General features: G+C 37.8%; 4 protein-coding genes across 4 annotated transcripts; 2 read left to right on the forward strand and 2 right to left on the reverse strand.

Moving 5' to 3' along the window:
- Positions 1 to 126: 126 nt before the first annotated feature.
- LOC104753884 (uncharacterized) lies at positions 127 to 8,599 on the forward strand. Its single transcript, XM_019237818.2, has 2 exons — positions 127 to 406; positions 550 to 8,599. The coding sequence occupies exons 1-2, from the start codon at positions 259 to 261 to the stop codon at positions 8,166 to 8,168; spliced, it is 7,767 nt and encodes a 2,588-aa protein (XP_019093363.2). The 5' UTR covers positions 127 to 258; the 3' UTR covers positions 8,169 to 8,599.
- On the reverse strand, positions 8,172 to 9,765 carry LOC104751574 (indole glucosinolate O-methyltransferase 5-like). Its single transcript, XM_010473536.3, has 3 exons — positions 9,118 to 9,765; positions 8,674 to 9,046; positions 8,172 to 8,599 (listed from the first exon to the last, which is right to left on the reverse strand). Exons 1-3 carry the CDS (start codon positions 9,540 to 9,542, stop codon positions 8,300 to 8,302), a joined length of 1,098 nt encoding a protein of 365 aa, XP_010471838.1. The 5' UTR covers positions 9,543 to 9,765; the 3' UTR covers positions 8,172 to 8,299.
- A 687-nt stretch (positions 9,766 to 10,452) lies between these two features.
- Positions 10,453 to 11,095, forward strand: LOC147925894 (uncharacterized protein At4g04775-like). The gene is made up of 2 exons (XM_087490537.1): positions 10,453 to 10,635; positions 10,708 to 11,095. Exons 1-2 carry the CDS (start codon positions 10,468 to 10,470, stop codon positions 10,981 to 10,983), a joined length of 444 nt encoding a protein of 147 aa, XP_087346663.1. The 5' UTR covers positions 10,453 to 10,467; the 3' UTR covers positions 10,984 to 11,095.
- LOC104743834 (uncharacterized) lies at positions 11,081 to 14,334 on the reverse strand. Its single transcript, XM_087490536.1, has 5 exons — positions 14,108 to 14,334; positions 12,951 to 13,892; positions 12,524 to 12,863; positions 11,412 to 12,438; positions 11,081 to 11,330 (listed from the first exon to the last, which is right to left on the reverse strand). Exons 1-5 carry the CDS (start codon positions 14,110 to 14,112, stop codon positions 11,278 to 11,280), a joined length of 2,367 nt encoding a protein of 788 aa, XP_087346662.1. The 5' UTR covers positions 14,113 to 14,334; the 3' UTR covers positions 11,081 to 11,277.
- Between the last annotated feature and the right edge of the window lie 395 nt (positions 14,335 to 14,729).

The raw sequence follows: 14,729 nt of genomic DNA on the forward strand, positions 1-14,729 counted from the left end.
ATGCTTGCTTGTAGACCAAAAACGATATGCAAAACTTTGATTAAGGTGAAGTAATTTGATGAATTGGTTACTTCTATTTCAAGGCAACAAAAGAGGAAAGGCGTTGACTATTTGATCATCTTCAAGTCCTAAAGAGGAAGTAACGAATATCTTAGCCCTTTACTCTTTTAGTGGGGAACATCGGAGCCATCAGACAAATCAAAACCTTAGAACTCACTAAAAAAAAAAACACGAGAACAGAGAGAAAGAAGTTAAACAATGGAGCTCGAATTGGGATTAAAGGCCACGAGAACGAGAGAGGATGTATCGTCTTCGGTTGATTTCCGCTTCTCCAAAGACCCGTTTGGTCCTCTGGTTCTTACTCGAGAAACCGATTCAAGGTTCATCATCATCATTCACATCAAAGGTCAATACTAAATATCACTTCTCTTGAATTCTCTTGTCTCTTTGTTTTTGCTTACGTGCTCGAAAGACTTTTAATTTCGATGGAATTGATTTAGGGTTTAGTGTTCTAATGATTGTTGAGATTCAAAATAATTTTGGGGGCAGGATTCAAAAAGGAAGGGATTGAAATAGATATAAACAAAGAGGGGGATCGGATTACTATAGAAGGGAGGAAGCCTGTGGAAGAAATGGTTATGATTAGATGGATGGCGTGGAGACAAGAAGTTGAATTTAGGGTTTTTAAGAAGGTTTTTAGGATTCCTGATACTGTGGTTTTAGACGAGATTAAAGCTAGGTTTGATGATGATGATGCCACTCTTACGATCACTATGCCGAAAAGAGTAAAGGGGATTCCTGGATTTAATATTGAGGAGGAAGAAGAAGAAAGAGTGGACAAGGGAGAAGTTGAAGAGCAGAGTACAGTAAGGGAAGAATCTGATGCACACTCTGAGAAATTTGAGACAGAGATTCAGAGAGACGAAGAGTTTGGAGAAAAAGAGACTCAGGTTTTGGGAGAGCAGCAAAATGATGAGGAAGAAACTGGGGATGATTACTTAGAGAAGAGTCACCAGTTTGATGAACAAGACAAGATTCTGGAACATATAGAAGACGAAAAACAATTGGCTGAGAGTAATGAGGACAGTAGCTTAAGAAAGCCTTTAGACATTGAAGGACAAGGACATGAGCAGACAAGACATGACGAACAAGATAAAAAACAGAAACGGGTCGACGAAGCAGAGAGTAAAAGTGATGATTTTGGATCCACAACATTTGAAGAGATTGACGAACAAGAACCTGATCATGAGCAGCTGGATAGAACAAGTAAAAGTGGAGCAAAAGAAAAGAAAACGACTGACGGCGACGATGATGGCTTGAGCAAGGATCAAGGGATTCAAGAAAAGCGGGAGAGATGCAATGACAACCGCAAGATTCAAGATATCGTACAAGGCAAAGGAGAGGAGGATAAGAAGAAAATTGTAAAGAAGCAGAAAATTGCAAAGAAGGAGATAAATAATGGAGACGCCAAAGAAAAAATTGATGCAAAAATGGGTGAAGTATTGGCATCAAATTTTGCAGATACTGCGATGAAAACTGAAGATCTTGAATCAGATGAGGAGCTAGACAAGATAGAAAAGTTGGTTGAGAAGAAGGAAAACGCTAAGGTTGGAGCACAAAGTGAAGACATTAGCTTAACAAGGCCTACAGACTTTGAAGGAAGAGATTTTCATGAGCAGACAAGACATGAGGAACAAGAAAATAGCCAACACTCTGAGACTGAGATTCAGAGAGAAGAAGAATTTGGAGAAAGAGAGAGTCAAGTTTTGGGAGAGGAACAAAAGGATATAGAAGAAACTGATGATGATAATTTGGACAAGATTAACCAGATTGAGGAACAAGAAGAAGAAAAAATCGTTGCTGAGTCAAATAAAGAGAATGAGGACAGTAGCTTGAGAAAGCTCCCAGATATTCAAGAACGAGATTCTCATGAACAGACAAGACATGAGGAACAAGAACGAGTAGTGGAGCAGCAAGATTCACAAGCAGAGACTAATAGTAATAATTTTGGATGCAGAGCTTTTGAAGATCAGGTTGGTGAACAAAAACCTCATGTAACTAAAAGTAGAGAAATGGAAAAGGAAAAGATTGAAGATGATGATGTTGGCTTGAGAAAGGTTCAAGAGATTGAAGAACCAGAGATACACAATGAAGAAAGCAATAAAGTGGAAGGGGAAGCAAGTGGTGACGAGAGGAATAAAACTGCAAAGATGGACATAAAAAATAGGGATGCAAAAGAAAAGGTTGATGGGAAAATGGGAGAAGGATTCAGACCAAACATTGATAGAACACAATTAGTTGCAGAAAATGACATTGGAGAAACTGAGACAAAAACTGATGAGTTTGAATCTGATAAACTAAAAGCAGATGAGGTACACAAGATACATGAACTGGTTGAGAAGAAAGAAGATGAAGGGGAAAATGCTAATCTCAGAGGAAAAAGTAAAGACATCAGCTTAAAGCTTCAAGAGAATGAAGAACAACAGTCTAAGGGACAGAAACGACAAGACAAACAAGAAATGATAGAAGAATTGGTGGAAGAGAAAACACCAAAAGCAGAGCCAAATACAGGGAATGATATTCCGAAACCAGTCCAGGCGAAGACAAGTGATAAAGAAAAGGAGGAGACAAAAAGTGTAAAGATGGAGATAAAAACTGGAGATGCCAAAGAAGAAGTTGATGCAAAAATGGGCGGAGGATTTGCACCAAACATTGCAGAAACTGCGACAAAATTTGAGTTTGAATCTGAAAAACTAGATTCAGATGAGGTAGACAAGATACAGAAACTGGTTCTGAAGACAGAGGATGAAGAGGGAAATGATAAGGTTGGAACACAAGGTGAAGACATCAGCTCAAGAAAGCTTCAAGAGATAAAACAAGAGTTGAATGAACCAGCAAGATCTAAGAAAGAAAGCAAGACGCAGGAACTGGTGCAAAACAAAAGAAATGATGAAGAAATTGCAGAAACAGAAACAAGTGAGCAAGAGTCAAATAGACCAAAAATAATCAGGGAACAAGAAAAGATCCAACAACAACTGGCTGAAGAGAAGAATAAATTTTCAAAAAATGGAAAAGTCAAGGAGAAAGAGGAAATTGCAGAGAAGAAAACAGAATTTTGTGATGATGATGATGGTGATGATATTTCAAGAAAATTTCGAGAGGTTGAACAACAAGATTCAGATGCAATGAAGGGCCAAGAAGAAAAAGACATGATTCAAGAATCAGCACTTGAAGAAAAAGTGAGTGATGGAGGCAAAGGAATCGTTGCAGTGTTGGATACAAAAGCTGAGAATGATAAGTCTAAAAAAGTTCAAGAGATTGACCAACAACAGTTGCATGAAGAAGATAGATGTGGAAAACAATTCCAGAAACTCATAGTAGGTGAAGTAAGTGGTCGCGGAGAAGTTGATGATATGAAAATAACAGAAGAAGAGAAAGGAATCAGGGATAGCTCGAGAAAAGGCCAAGAGACTGCAAAAACAGATTCAGAACTCCACAACAACAGAGAAGTTTGTCGAAGTGAAGAGAAGAAGTATTACAGACCTGAAAAGATGGAACAAGAATTGGTTAACTTGAACAGCCAATTGGAGCAAGACAATGTTGAAGATGGAGAAAAGAATCAAGAACCGGTGGAAGAGGAAATCAAGGATTGTAAAGAAGAAGATGGCGGTGCAGAATCAAAGATCAAAACCGATGATGATGTTGTAAGAAAGGTTCAAGGTATTAAAGAACATGAGTCGTATAGGACGGAAAGGGAACATGTAAGCAAGGTTCAAGAATTGGTTGAAGAGAAAATTGGTGATCATGAGCAAGAGAAAACAATCTCAGAGTCAGAGGTAGAAGGTGAATGTGATAGCTTAAGAAAGGTAGACGTTAGCAAATCACAGCAGTTGCATGAACCAAAGAGACACAGAGAAAGCGATAAGACCCGAATAACTGGAGCAGAGGAACCAAGTTGTCAAGAGGATGAGAAAATTGTAGAGCCTATGACAACAACAGAGGATGACAATCCCGTAGATGTTCCAGAGATTAATAAAGAACAACCTGATGACAAGCTAGAGAGCGAGGAGAAACCATACAAAATTCAAGAAGTGGTGGAAGCGAGACTCAATGACCATAATGAAGAAGAACAAGAAGAAAAGGCAACGGCCAAGGCAGAACTGGAAACGGAAAGAGAGAGCTCAAAAAAGGTTGAAGAGACTGAGCAACAGAATTATGATGGACCAAAGATGCAAAATATAGCAGTGGAGCAGAAGGGGACTGTGGAGATGAGGACAAAAACTAAAGATGGTAGCTTGACTAAAGTTCAAGATGATGAAGATCAAGAATCGAGTAAACCTTATAAGAGAAAAATAGAAGACAAGACCCAGGAACTAGTGGAAATGGGAACAAGTGATTACAGAGAAAAAGCCAAGAAACAAGATGAGAATTATGACATCTTAAGAAGCCAAGAGGATTTAGATGAATTTGAGAGACACGGTGAGCGAAGCAATATTCCTCAATTGGTAGAAGAAGAAAACGTGGAGAACATCGCTGAGCTGGGGGGAGAATCATATGAAGATTGGACACACGAGGAGCGAGAAAAGAGAAAATATTTGGTTAAAGAGGAAGCAGCTGATCTTAAAGATAAACACACTGGTGGAGATGACCATACTGATGATAAACAAGAACAACATCAAGAAAAGATTATTGTCAAGGCAGAACTTAAAACTGATGAAGATAGCTCAAAGAGGGTTCAAGAGACTGAAAAACAGGATGAAGATGAATTGCAGAGATCTATGACACAAGACAAAATGCAAGAAACAGAGGAAAAAGACAAAAGTAGAGCAATGGAGGAGAATGAGATTGTGGAGAGAAGGGAAAAAACTATAAATGAAAGCTTGAGAAAGGTTCAAGAAGATGAAGAAGATCCACAATTGGGTAAACAGAAGAGACATGGGGAAGAAGACAGAATCCATGAGTTAGTAGTGGAAACGGAATTAAATGATCACAGAGGGAAAGTCAAGAAAAAAGATAGATATGGTGTCTTAAGAAGAAGCCAAGAGACTGTGAAATTGGATTTAGGCGAACGTGAGAGACACTGTAAGAAAATAAATAAACATATATCAGTGAAAGATGAACACACAGTAGGAGGGGAAGGAGAACATGATGAAGAAGAAAGATATGAGGAAGTTGCACAGGCTAAGAAAAAAGTTGAACAGGTGCTGTACAAGTCGGAAGGAGTACTAAAAGAGGAAGTAAGTGATCGCGAAAAAGAAGAAGAAAATCTCGTGGATGATTCTACGACAAAGATTCAAGAAACTGGAAAAGAAGAGCTACATGAATTGGAGATGTACAAGAAACAAGACATGGTCCTAGATTTTTTGGAAGACGAAACTGGGGATCAGAAAGATGAAAAAGCAGAGGAAGCTGTAGTTGCAACCAATGCGAACGAAAGTTCAAGAACGGTTCAAACGATTGAAGAAAAATCAGAAGTAGACAAGGAAACAAACAAGATCCCTGAAATAAGTGATCCTGAAGTAAAAGAGACAAAAGAGAAGGTTCCCAAGGCAAGAAATGTCCGAGAGACAAAAGAGCTAGAAGCACATGTTCAGGAAGAAGGAAAAACAGAGAATTGTAAAGATGATGGACAAGGAAGGAGAGAAGAAAACGGAAAACAAGGAAAGATTGTTGAGACTATGTCACGCGAAAGGTTCAAGTCAACAAGTGACGATGGTATTGTGAGAAAGGAGATTCAAGAGACCAAAGTGCAAGATTCAAATGAGAAGAAAAATCAAGAACAGAAAGGCAAGATTGAAGAAACAGAGAGGAGAGAATCGAGTAGTCATGAGGTAAAGTTGGTGACTGAAGATGATAGCCTTAGAAAAGGTCAAGAGATTTTGGAAAAGGAGTCAAATGTGTCAAAGAGGGGACAAGTAGAGGCAAAGACAAAAATCAACAATGTTAAATCAAGGGAGGAAGAAGAGGAACAGAAGAAGATTAGGAAAAAAATGGAAGAGAAATCAAATGCTCCTGAGAAAGAAAGAGAGGCAAATGAGAAAGTTGCAGAAGAGCGGATGCAAGATAAGACTGACAACAGAACTAAGAACCAAGAGATTAAAGGAGAAGAACTATATGAGTTTCTACGAAATGTAGAGCATGATAAGATCCCAGAATATCATAGAGAAGAGGGAAAGGGAATGGAACAGAGTGAAATTGAGGAGATGAAGAGAACAACTGAGGATTGTAGCTCAAGAAAGGTTCAACAAAATAAAGTACAAGAATCAGATGAAGTAGAGAAACACCGGAAACTAAGTGAGATACAAGAAAGTAGCAACACCCAAGAATCAGTGGGAAAAGAAACACAGAAGCATAGCAAAGAAAATAAGAATGAAAGGGGAGGATATAATGCAGTGCTCAAGGAAAAATCTATGGCTTCAAGTGAGTCTCAAGATGCTGAGGAAAAAAGATCAGATCAGCCAAAGAGATATGCAGAACAGAAAGAGAGAAAAGAAGAACTTTTTATAAGAGAAGGAGAGCAGAAGGAGAAGGCAAAGAAAATGTCACAGGTCGATTCAAAAGCTAATGATGATAGCTCAAAAATAAATCATCAAGAAGTGGTTGAAATAGACCAGAGGAAAGAAGAATTAGAGGAGGAGAATGTTGTTGGTAAAGCACAGACAATAGACGAATATGAGAGCTCAAGGAAGATTCAAGAACACGAAAAACTAAAGTCAGATAAACTAGAAACACATGGGGAAGAAGAGATGAGCAAAAAACTTGCAGAACAGGGAACAAGCGATGATAAAGAAGCAAAAGAAGGAAACAAAGCAGGGGAAGTACTGGAAGAGGTGGATACTAAAATTAGGGATGATGGCTTTGGAAAGGTAAGAGAGCTTGAAGAACAAGAAACAGACAAGAAGCAATCATATGTGGGAAATGACATAAGTGGTAAATCAAAAAAGAACAAGAATCAAGAGACAAAGAGGAAAGATGATAATAGGTCCGGAAATAATACTCAAGCAAATGAAAAACAAGAGTCTCATGAACAAAAGAGAAATGAGGAAGAGGTTGTTGAGAAAGAAGAGATAATAGAAGAACATGATAGCTCAAGGAAGATTCATGAACATGACAGACGAAAGTCAGATACAATGAGCGGAAATATTGCAGAAGAGGAAACAAGCGATGATGAAGAAGCCAAAGAAAGAAACAGAGCAGGGGCAGTACTGGGAGAGGTTTTGAAGATAAGAGAGATTGAGAAACACGAGCAAGACAATAAGCAATCATTTGTGGACACAAGTGGTAAAGCAAAAGAGAACAAGAACCAAGAGACAAAGAGGACAGATGATAATAGCTCAGGAAATAAAACTCAAAAACAAGAGTCTCATAAGAAAAAGACTCATGACGATCAAGACAAGAAGAACCCGGGACTACTTGGGAAAAAAACAAACAGTTGCAGAAATGAAGATAAAAAAAATGCAGAAGCAGAGGTGTCAAGAAAGTTAAAGGGAGTTGAAAAACGAGAATCAACTAAAAAGGTTGAAACACATGAAAACCGAGATGACATCAAAGAATTGGTTGAAGAGAAAATGAACAACAAAGAAGGACAAGAAAAGGAGAGCATAATTACGGATGTCTTGGCAAAAGCTGAAGACGATGAACTGAGGAAACAAGACAAGAGCAGGGAACAAAGACTAAGAGATAACCTTAAATATGAAGAAACGTCAAAGACAGAAACAAAAAGAAAGGATAATGAACAAGAGAGAATTAAAGAGCAAGGAAGGATCAAAGAATTGGTAGAAGACAGGACACATTCTTGCAGAGAAAAAGAAAACAAAGAAACTGAATTTGAAGACTCGAAAAAGATTCAAGAGAGAGACAAAGAAGAATCAACTGAAGCAGGAAGAAATGAGAAACGAGACAAGATCCAAGAACCAGTGGATAGGGAAACAAGTGATGATGACGAAGAAGAGTTAGAAATTGAATTTGAAGAAGAAGAAGAAAACTGGGAAGCTGAAGTAATTCAAGAAACGGATTCAGATCATGAAGATAATAATGATATTAGACATATAAAAAGAATCAGATTAGGATTCCGGTTAGTGGGAGGATCAACATTGTTTATGTCACTTATAGTCATAGTTATTAGTTTCATTCGTTCCAAGAGAAAAATAAGATGTTACAAGTTCTAACCAAAGCACAATACAGTATCATCTTTATTATTTATTCAATGGAATCAAGATCCATACAACTTTTATATTACCATAGTACGGTTCAGCCCCTTTATAGAACACAAGAAGGACCAGCGTACAACTTCAAAGCCTTATTTATAAAACTCAATGACCCATAAATGATATGCACGGCATACAAAGTTGCAATGCTGAAACCCTGAATTCGTAGCTATAGCTCCAAACTCGGCCCGCGACCTCTCTTTCCCACCAGATAGTTGAGTGAGCATCAACAAATCCATGTCAAAGGAAATTTTGGACTGCACATCATTAACCTCTGCTTCATCCGGAGTAACTATTTCCATGACAATCACTTTCCCATTCTCAGGTAATGATTTCCAACAGTTCTTAAGAATCTTTTCACAGTCTTCATCAGTCCAATCATGAAGTATACGCTGCAAAACATTTTAAGTAAAAAAGTAAGGTATTAACATATTGGAGCAGACTAGGGTTTGTGGTTGGGTCTTACTTTCAAGAGGATAGCATCACCTCTTGGGACATCTACAAACATGTCACCAGCCACATTTTCAACATTAGGATACGAAGGAGCTTGTGACAAAGCACAAGTTAGATCAAAATTGATGCCTTTAATGTTTGGATACTTTGCACTAACAATGCCAAGTGTGTCTCCAACTCCTCCTCCTACATCAACCAACACATCAATTCCTTCAAAACCTCTATAAACTTGTAAAAACTTCTTCAGAATCCCCACGGAGAATCCGGTCCGGTTAAAGAGTTTGCTTAATCTCTCATCTTTGCTTATATAGTCAAAGAGTTTTAAACCACCGTTGGCACGGCCAAATGCAACTCCTCCTTCTAGCACCACATCTTTCAATTGCGCCCTAAAAAAAAAAAAACAATCTCCAAATTATTTGTATATCGGTCTTATATTATAAATATGAAAGAAGCTTACCATGTATTGAGGAAGACGCTATCGAGTGATACAATGAACTGAGAAGCAAGTGTTCCCAATTCTTGATCAACATTATCTTTCAAGAAATAGCGACAAATTGGCTCGGCTTTGTAGACCCTCACACCTTCTACGGCTTGGCACTTGACAATGGTGTAGCTAGCAAGTAACCGAAGCATACGGTCCAACAGAGCCGGTGCTTCAGGGTTTGTAGGCTTTGTAGGAAGCCGTGATGCTATCTCACAAGGTGTGAGGAACAAACCGGATCCAGTGACGTTAGCTACGTAGAGAGTGTCAATGACACCGAGCTCGATGGCGGCTTTGAAAACCATCGGTAAGGCTGTGCAATTGGCTAGCCAAACGGCCGCTAATCCAAGCTCAGTGTCATCATCATCATCGTCACCGATTTGAGGAATTAAGTCTCTCATTTTTGTTTTTGATCTTGCTTTCTTCTCCTTCAAGGCACTGTTTTAAAATAAACGACAGCGAAATAGAGGAGTTTTAGTAGATTGTATTCTCTCATGCATTTGTGTTGCTGTCACCTTTGTCTTTACTTATACCAATCAAGCATAAGACGCAAGCTTTGTTTTAGTCACCAATTCACAATTTCATTAAATTGATGTTTTAACTATCAATATTATGTTTGTCCACTTGTTCTCTTTACCAACTGGGTTATATGAAGAAATGTAGCTGTAAATAGTAACACATTGATTTAATGGAATCGGTTGAATTTCTTATAGATTTTTGGTTGAGAAAATTGACAATTCGTCATTTAAGTATAATAACTTTTTCGTTTTCGAAAAAGTAGAACTGGTTAGAAATAGTTAAAGAGGACCTAATTGTGGAAAACTGTGAAGAAACGGGAAAAAATGGAGCATGGTTGATACATTGTTAAGAATTTAAAAATGGAACGGGAAAAAATGGAGCATGGTTGCCTGTATTTTTTTGTTTTTAAGTCGGATAAAATATCTCTGTCAGAGGAGTGATCAAGAAACCAGAAACAGACCATAGTTTATTCGGGAAAAGGGTATATTTCTACCCGTACTATTTGTAAAGTGTATATTTCTACCTGAACAAAAGAGAAGTGTATTATCCAACCTGAACTCTAATAAAATTCAAAATTACTACCCAGACTTTGAAGCGTTATCGATAATACTACATTGACACAAACACTGTTAGTCAACTGTTAAATATGAGTGATTCATATGACACATAAGCAATGATGTGGCAAGAGTTTTTGGAATGAAACTCAAAACGACGTCGTTTTGATTTGGGGAAAAAACTTCAATTAGGGTTTTTTTTTTTTTTGATTTCACGATTCGTTTCTCTCTTTCTCTTTCTCTTTCTCTGCGAATGCGTTCTTCAATTAGGGTTCTTTCTCTTCGAAGAAATCAAATGGATAATCAAAGAAGAGGTTTCCCCAAGAGATGTCAATGTGGAGAACCTATTGTTTTGAAGACATCGACAACTGCTAAAAATCCTGGAAGATTGTTTCATGGGTGTCCGTTTGGAAGGGATGGGGTAAGTGTGATTCTCTCAATTTTGTTGTATAGTTTGGCTGTGTCTGCAACTAAAAGTCTGTAAATGTCATAGAATTGGTATCATACATTTAAATGGACCGATACGTCTATGGTCGAAGAGATCGAGGACTTGATTGAGAAAGTGGAGAACATTGATGGAGCTGCAGTGACATTGCAGAAGGGCGTCAATGCTTGTGAATCTCAGATTGATACTCTCGCCATGGAGACTCGTGTGCATTTAGGTGTGGTTGAGAAGGAGGTCAAAGAGATGAAAATGCAACTAAGAAGCTTGAAGAACATTGTTGGCTTTGTTATGGTTATGGTTTTGTTTTTCATGTGTATGTATTGAATATGTGAGTTAAAAAGTGGTTGTATGAGAGTAACTAGTTTGGATGTTTAGAGAAAAATATGGCTTGAAAGACTGTTTGTTTGTATGAAAGGTAATGAAAAAAGAACAAGACATATGACATTGCTCAAACCCAATCCAACTGTGATAGAATCCAAAATAGACCGAGACATTTGGTTGTGGTACATGTCATAAAACAGACCATGAAATCAAAAGACATTGTGTTGTTACATGTCCCCAAAAACAGACCATGACATCAAAAAGAGAAAAAGAAATAGTCCTAAACCGCTTCATACTTCAAGCTTCCAAACCCACAAATGTCATGCTTGATCCTAAGTTCTCCAAAGTTCCTGTTAGAAAAAACAAAAAAAATCTAACATTACAACACAACATAATCTGAATATTTAAGATGAGAATAAGAAGATTGAAACCTGAAAATGTGTCTTGTGTTGGTTGACTTGGTCCTCCTCCATCTGCCGATGGTTTAGTCTTCTTCTTCTTCTTAGGTGGCATAGACTTCTCCACTTCCATATTTGGACATTTAGCTGCATTGTGTCCATTTAAACTGCAACGACGACAATGCATGATTCTCCTCTCTCTACTAGCCTTTTTCTTTTTTGGAGACTCATTATTCCCTTTCTTCCTTTTTGGTTTTGGCTTTCTTCCTTTTCTGTTTTCAAGTTCTTCAACCAGATTTGGAGGTGGCAATATCACGAAACCGGAGTTATCCCAGAAACACATACCATTTACTGGCCGAATTGAGTCCCTATAAATTTGTTGTTGCCTTCCATTGAGAAGCCAACTAGAGATGTAATCTTCGTGATTTAGCTTCTTTTCTGCGATGATGCGTAATGCATGCCTACATAGAACTCCACTCATTTCCCATCTCCTGCAGGCACATGTCTTCATTCTAATGTTCACAGAGTAAGATGTACCTGACTCACGGACTTCATTTCTACCGTCTGATCCAGGGATAACCTTGCAGAACTCAAGCCTTTTCTGCTCCAACGCTATCATTTCTTTTATTCTAGGAGGTACTCTGCTTAGATCCTTGTCAGCTTTTGTCTTCCTCATATCAATACGCACCATGGTTCTTCTCCTTATCGTCTCCAACATCTCTACCATTGGCATATACCTTGCAGGATCTATTGCATTGTTGAAAGATTCAGAGATGTTGTTATGAACATCTACGCAGGAGGATGTTGGCGTGAAAAAAGCAAGGCTGCAATTCTTTGGGTTCTTCTCCATCATGGCTTCATAAACACACATATCATAGCTCTTTACCAATTCCAAATTTGCTTCATACTTTTTCGTGGTATAACTTTCCGCTACTTGCCAAAAGAGCTTTTTCATGTCACCTTGATGGGGAAATATCTTCTTTAGGTTCCCATAGATGTGTCTAGCACACATTCTATGTTCAACATAAGGTAACTCTCTTTCCACTGCATTCAATAAACCCTGTAAAAGCAAAACAAAGATATATTAGTTAAACCATACATGTCATTTTACATGTTCTAAAGCCTAGTACGGGTTGGATATATACCTTTTGCCTATCAGATATGATAGTAAACCCTTGACCCTCTTGTAGATTGAAATTAACCTTCAAATTTTCTAGGAACCATACCCAATTGTCTTCATTTTCTATATCAACAACGGCCCAAGCCATGGGATACATTCCATTGTTAGCATCCCTCCCCACAACAACCAATAATTGTCCCTTTAGTGTGCATTTCATAAAACAACCATCCACTCCAAAGATAGGACGACACCACATAGACCACATCTTTCGAATGGCAGCAAAACACACATAGAATCTATGGAAGATCTCTGATCCATCATCATCAAGCACTGTGTCTAGCACTACTGTTGACTCAGGGTTAGATCTAGCAAAATATCAAAATGAAAACCTAGTTAACAGATTGGAAAACACTTGTTAAATTTAAAATTTCAGTAATGAAAGAAGAACTTACTGAAGAAGTGCTAAGCGGTAATCTTTCAGCCTAGAAAATTGCTCCTTGTGCTCACGGTCGATGATCTCTACAGCTTTTTTCTTAGCATTTTTACATTTGTCTATGCTTACTATCAGATTGTAGTTCTTCTCAATCTCTTGTTGCATCCATTTTGGTCCATAATCAGGATCAGTTCTGATATCATCCAAAAACATCTTGCAAATCACAGGTGCTTTCAATATCTTACAATAGTTATCATTTGTGCAACTGTGCTGATCTTCAAAAGTTTTCACTTTCCACTTGCCAACGCACTCCTCATAAGAACAGTAGATATACCATGGACAAGGCTCTTTAGTCCCACACACAGCCGCTGACTTGTCTTTCCCCCATCTACTTATCTTTATGTTACAACCCTCTTTTAATGCATAAGCTACTAAAGCTTCTCTGAACTCCTCTAGACTATCAAATACTTGTTCTATCTCTAGCTGACCACTACCTCGTTTGTATCTAACCAAATGCTCCTCTTCTTCTTCACCATCAGAGTTAGGAGGTGTGTTATGATAATCGAAATCCTCATCCTCATCAACAAAAGAAGCCACATTTCTTTCAACCCGGATCTCTTCTTCACATGGCTCAGATGACTCGATATCATTAGGATGCTCTGTTGAGTTCACCAAAAAAACATTCATCACTCCAGTCCATCTGCCCGCATCACACATCCTCTTAAAACTCAAATCCGCAGACCTCAATCTCTTTCTTTCATTATGCTCTTCAAAAGGGTACTTATACCACATGTTTTGGCCATATAATCCCTCCCCCAACTCCGCCGACAACTTGATGAAAAACTCTTCTGGTTTACATTCTATAGCTATGTCTTTACCATTGAGATAAGCAACATCTCCTACATGATTCTTCACCCAATACCCTCCAAAATACACAAGGAATGTCACATGATCCGGATTGCTGTCAACAAAAAAAAATTATACAAAGTTTCAAACACTCAAGCATTTAATCAAACACTTAGTGTGCAGTAAACAAATACGACTCTTTAAACATAAAACTTCAAATTATTGTCTCCAAATATCTACATTATGCAACTATTAAACAAAAACAAGACAAAATACAAGATTTAATACCAAAAATCGAAGCAATGTTTGTGATTTACGAACTAAAAATACCTCATTTTCGCTTCAGTAGAAACGATTGTGGGTAATGCTAACAACTCCTTCGATTCACGCCTTGTTTCCTCTACACTTATCCCTCGCAATTAACTTCAATCCTCGTTCTCCATTTTCGCCTTCGCAGAGAAAGAGAAAGAGAGAAACGAATCGTGAAGTCAAAAAAAAAAAAAAAAAACCCTAATTGAAGTTTTTCCCCCAAATCAAAACGACGTCGTTTTGAGTTTCATTCCAAAAACTCTTGCCACATCATTGCTTATGTGTCATATGAATCACTCAAAGTCTTATCGAAACGCTTCAAAGTCTGGGTAGTAATTTTGAATTTTATTAGAGTTCAGGTTGGATAATACACTTCTCTTTTGTTCAGGTAGAAATATACACTTTACAAATAGTACGGATAGAAATATACCATTTTCCCGGTTATTCCCAATATTGTACCAAATGGGCCTAATGGAAAGAACTATGATTTTAACGGCCCATATTTTGAGACCTGCTTTGTTTCAGCCTATACAAAAGTAGTGAGGGACTCCAAGCGTCAATTTTTTTTTCTGTAAACAAAAGTATATGTTTTTCATGAAATTAAATTAAATTTGTGTGTTTATATGGTTATATTCGAAGAGAA

This window comes from Camelina sativa, chromosome 16 (genome assembly GCF_030686135.1).
Source record: "Camelina sativa cultivar CO46 ecotype springtype chromosome 16, ASM3068613v1".
NCBI classification, from domain to species: Eukaryota; Viridiplantae; Streptophyta; class Magnoliopsida; order Brassicales; family Brassicaceae; genus Camelina; species Camelina sativa.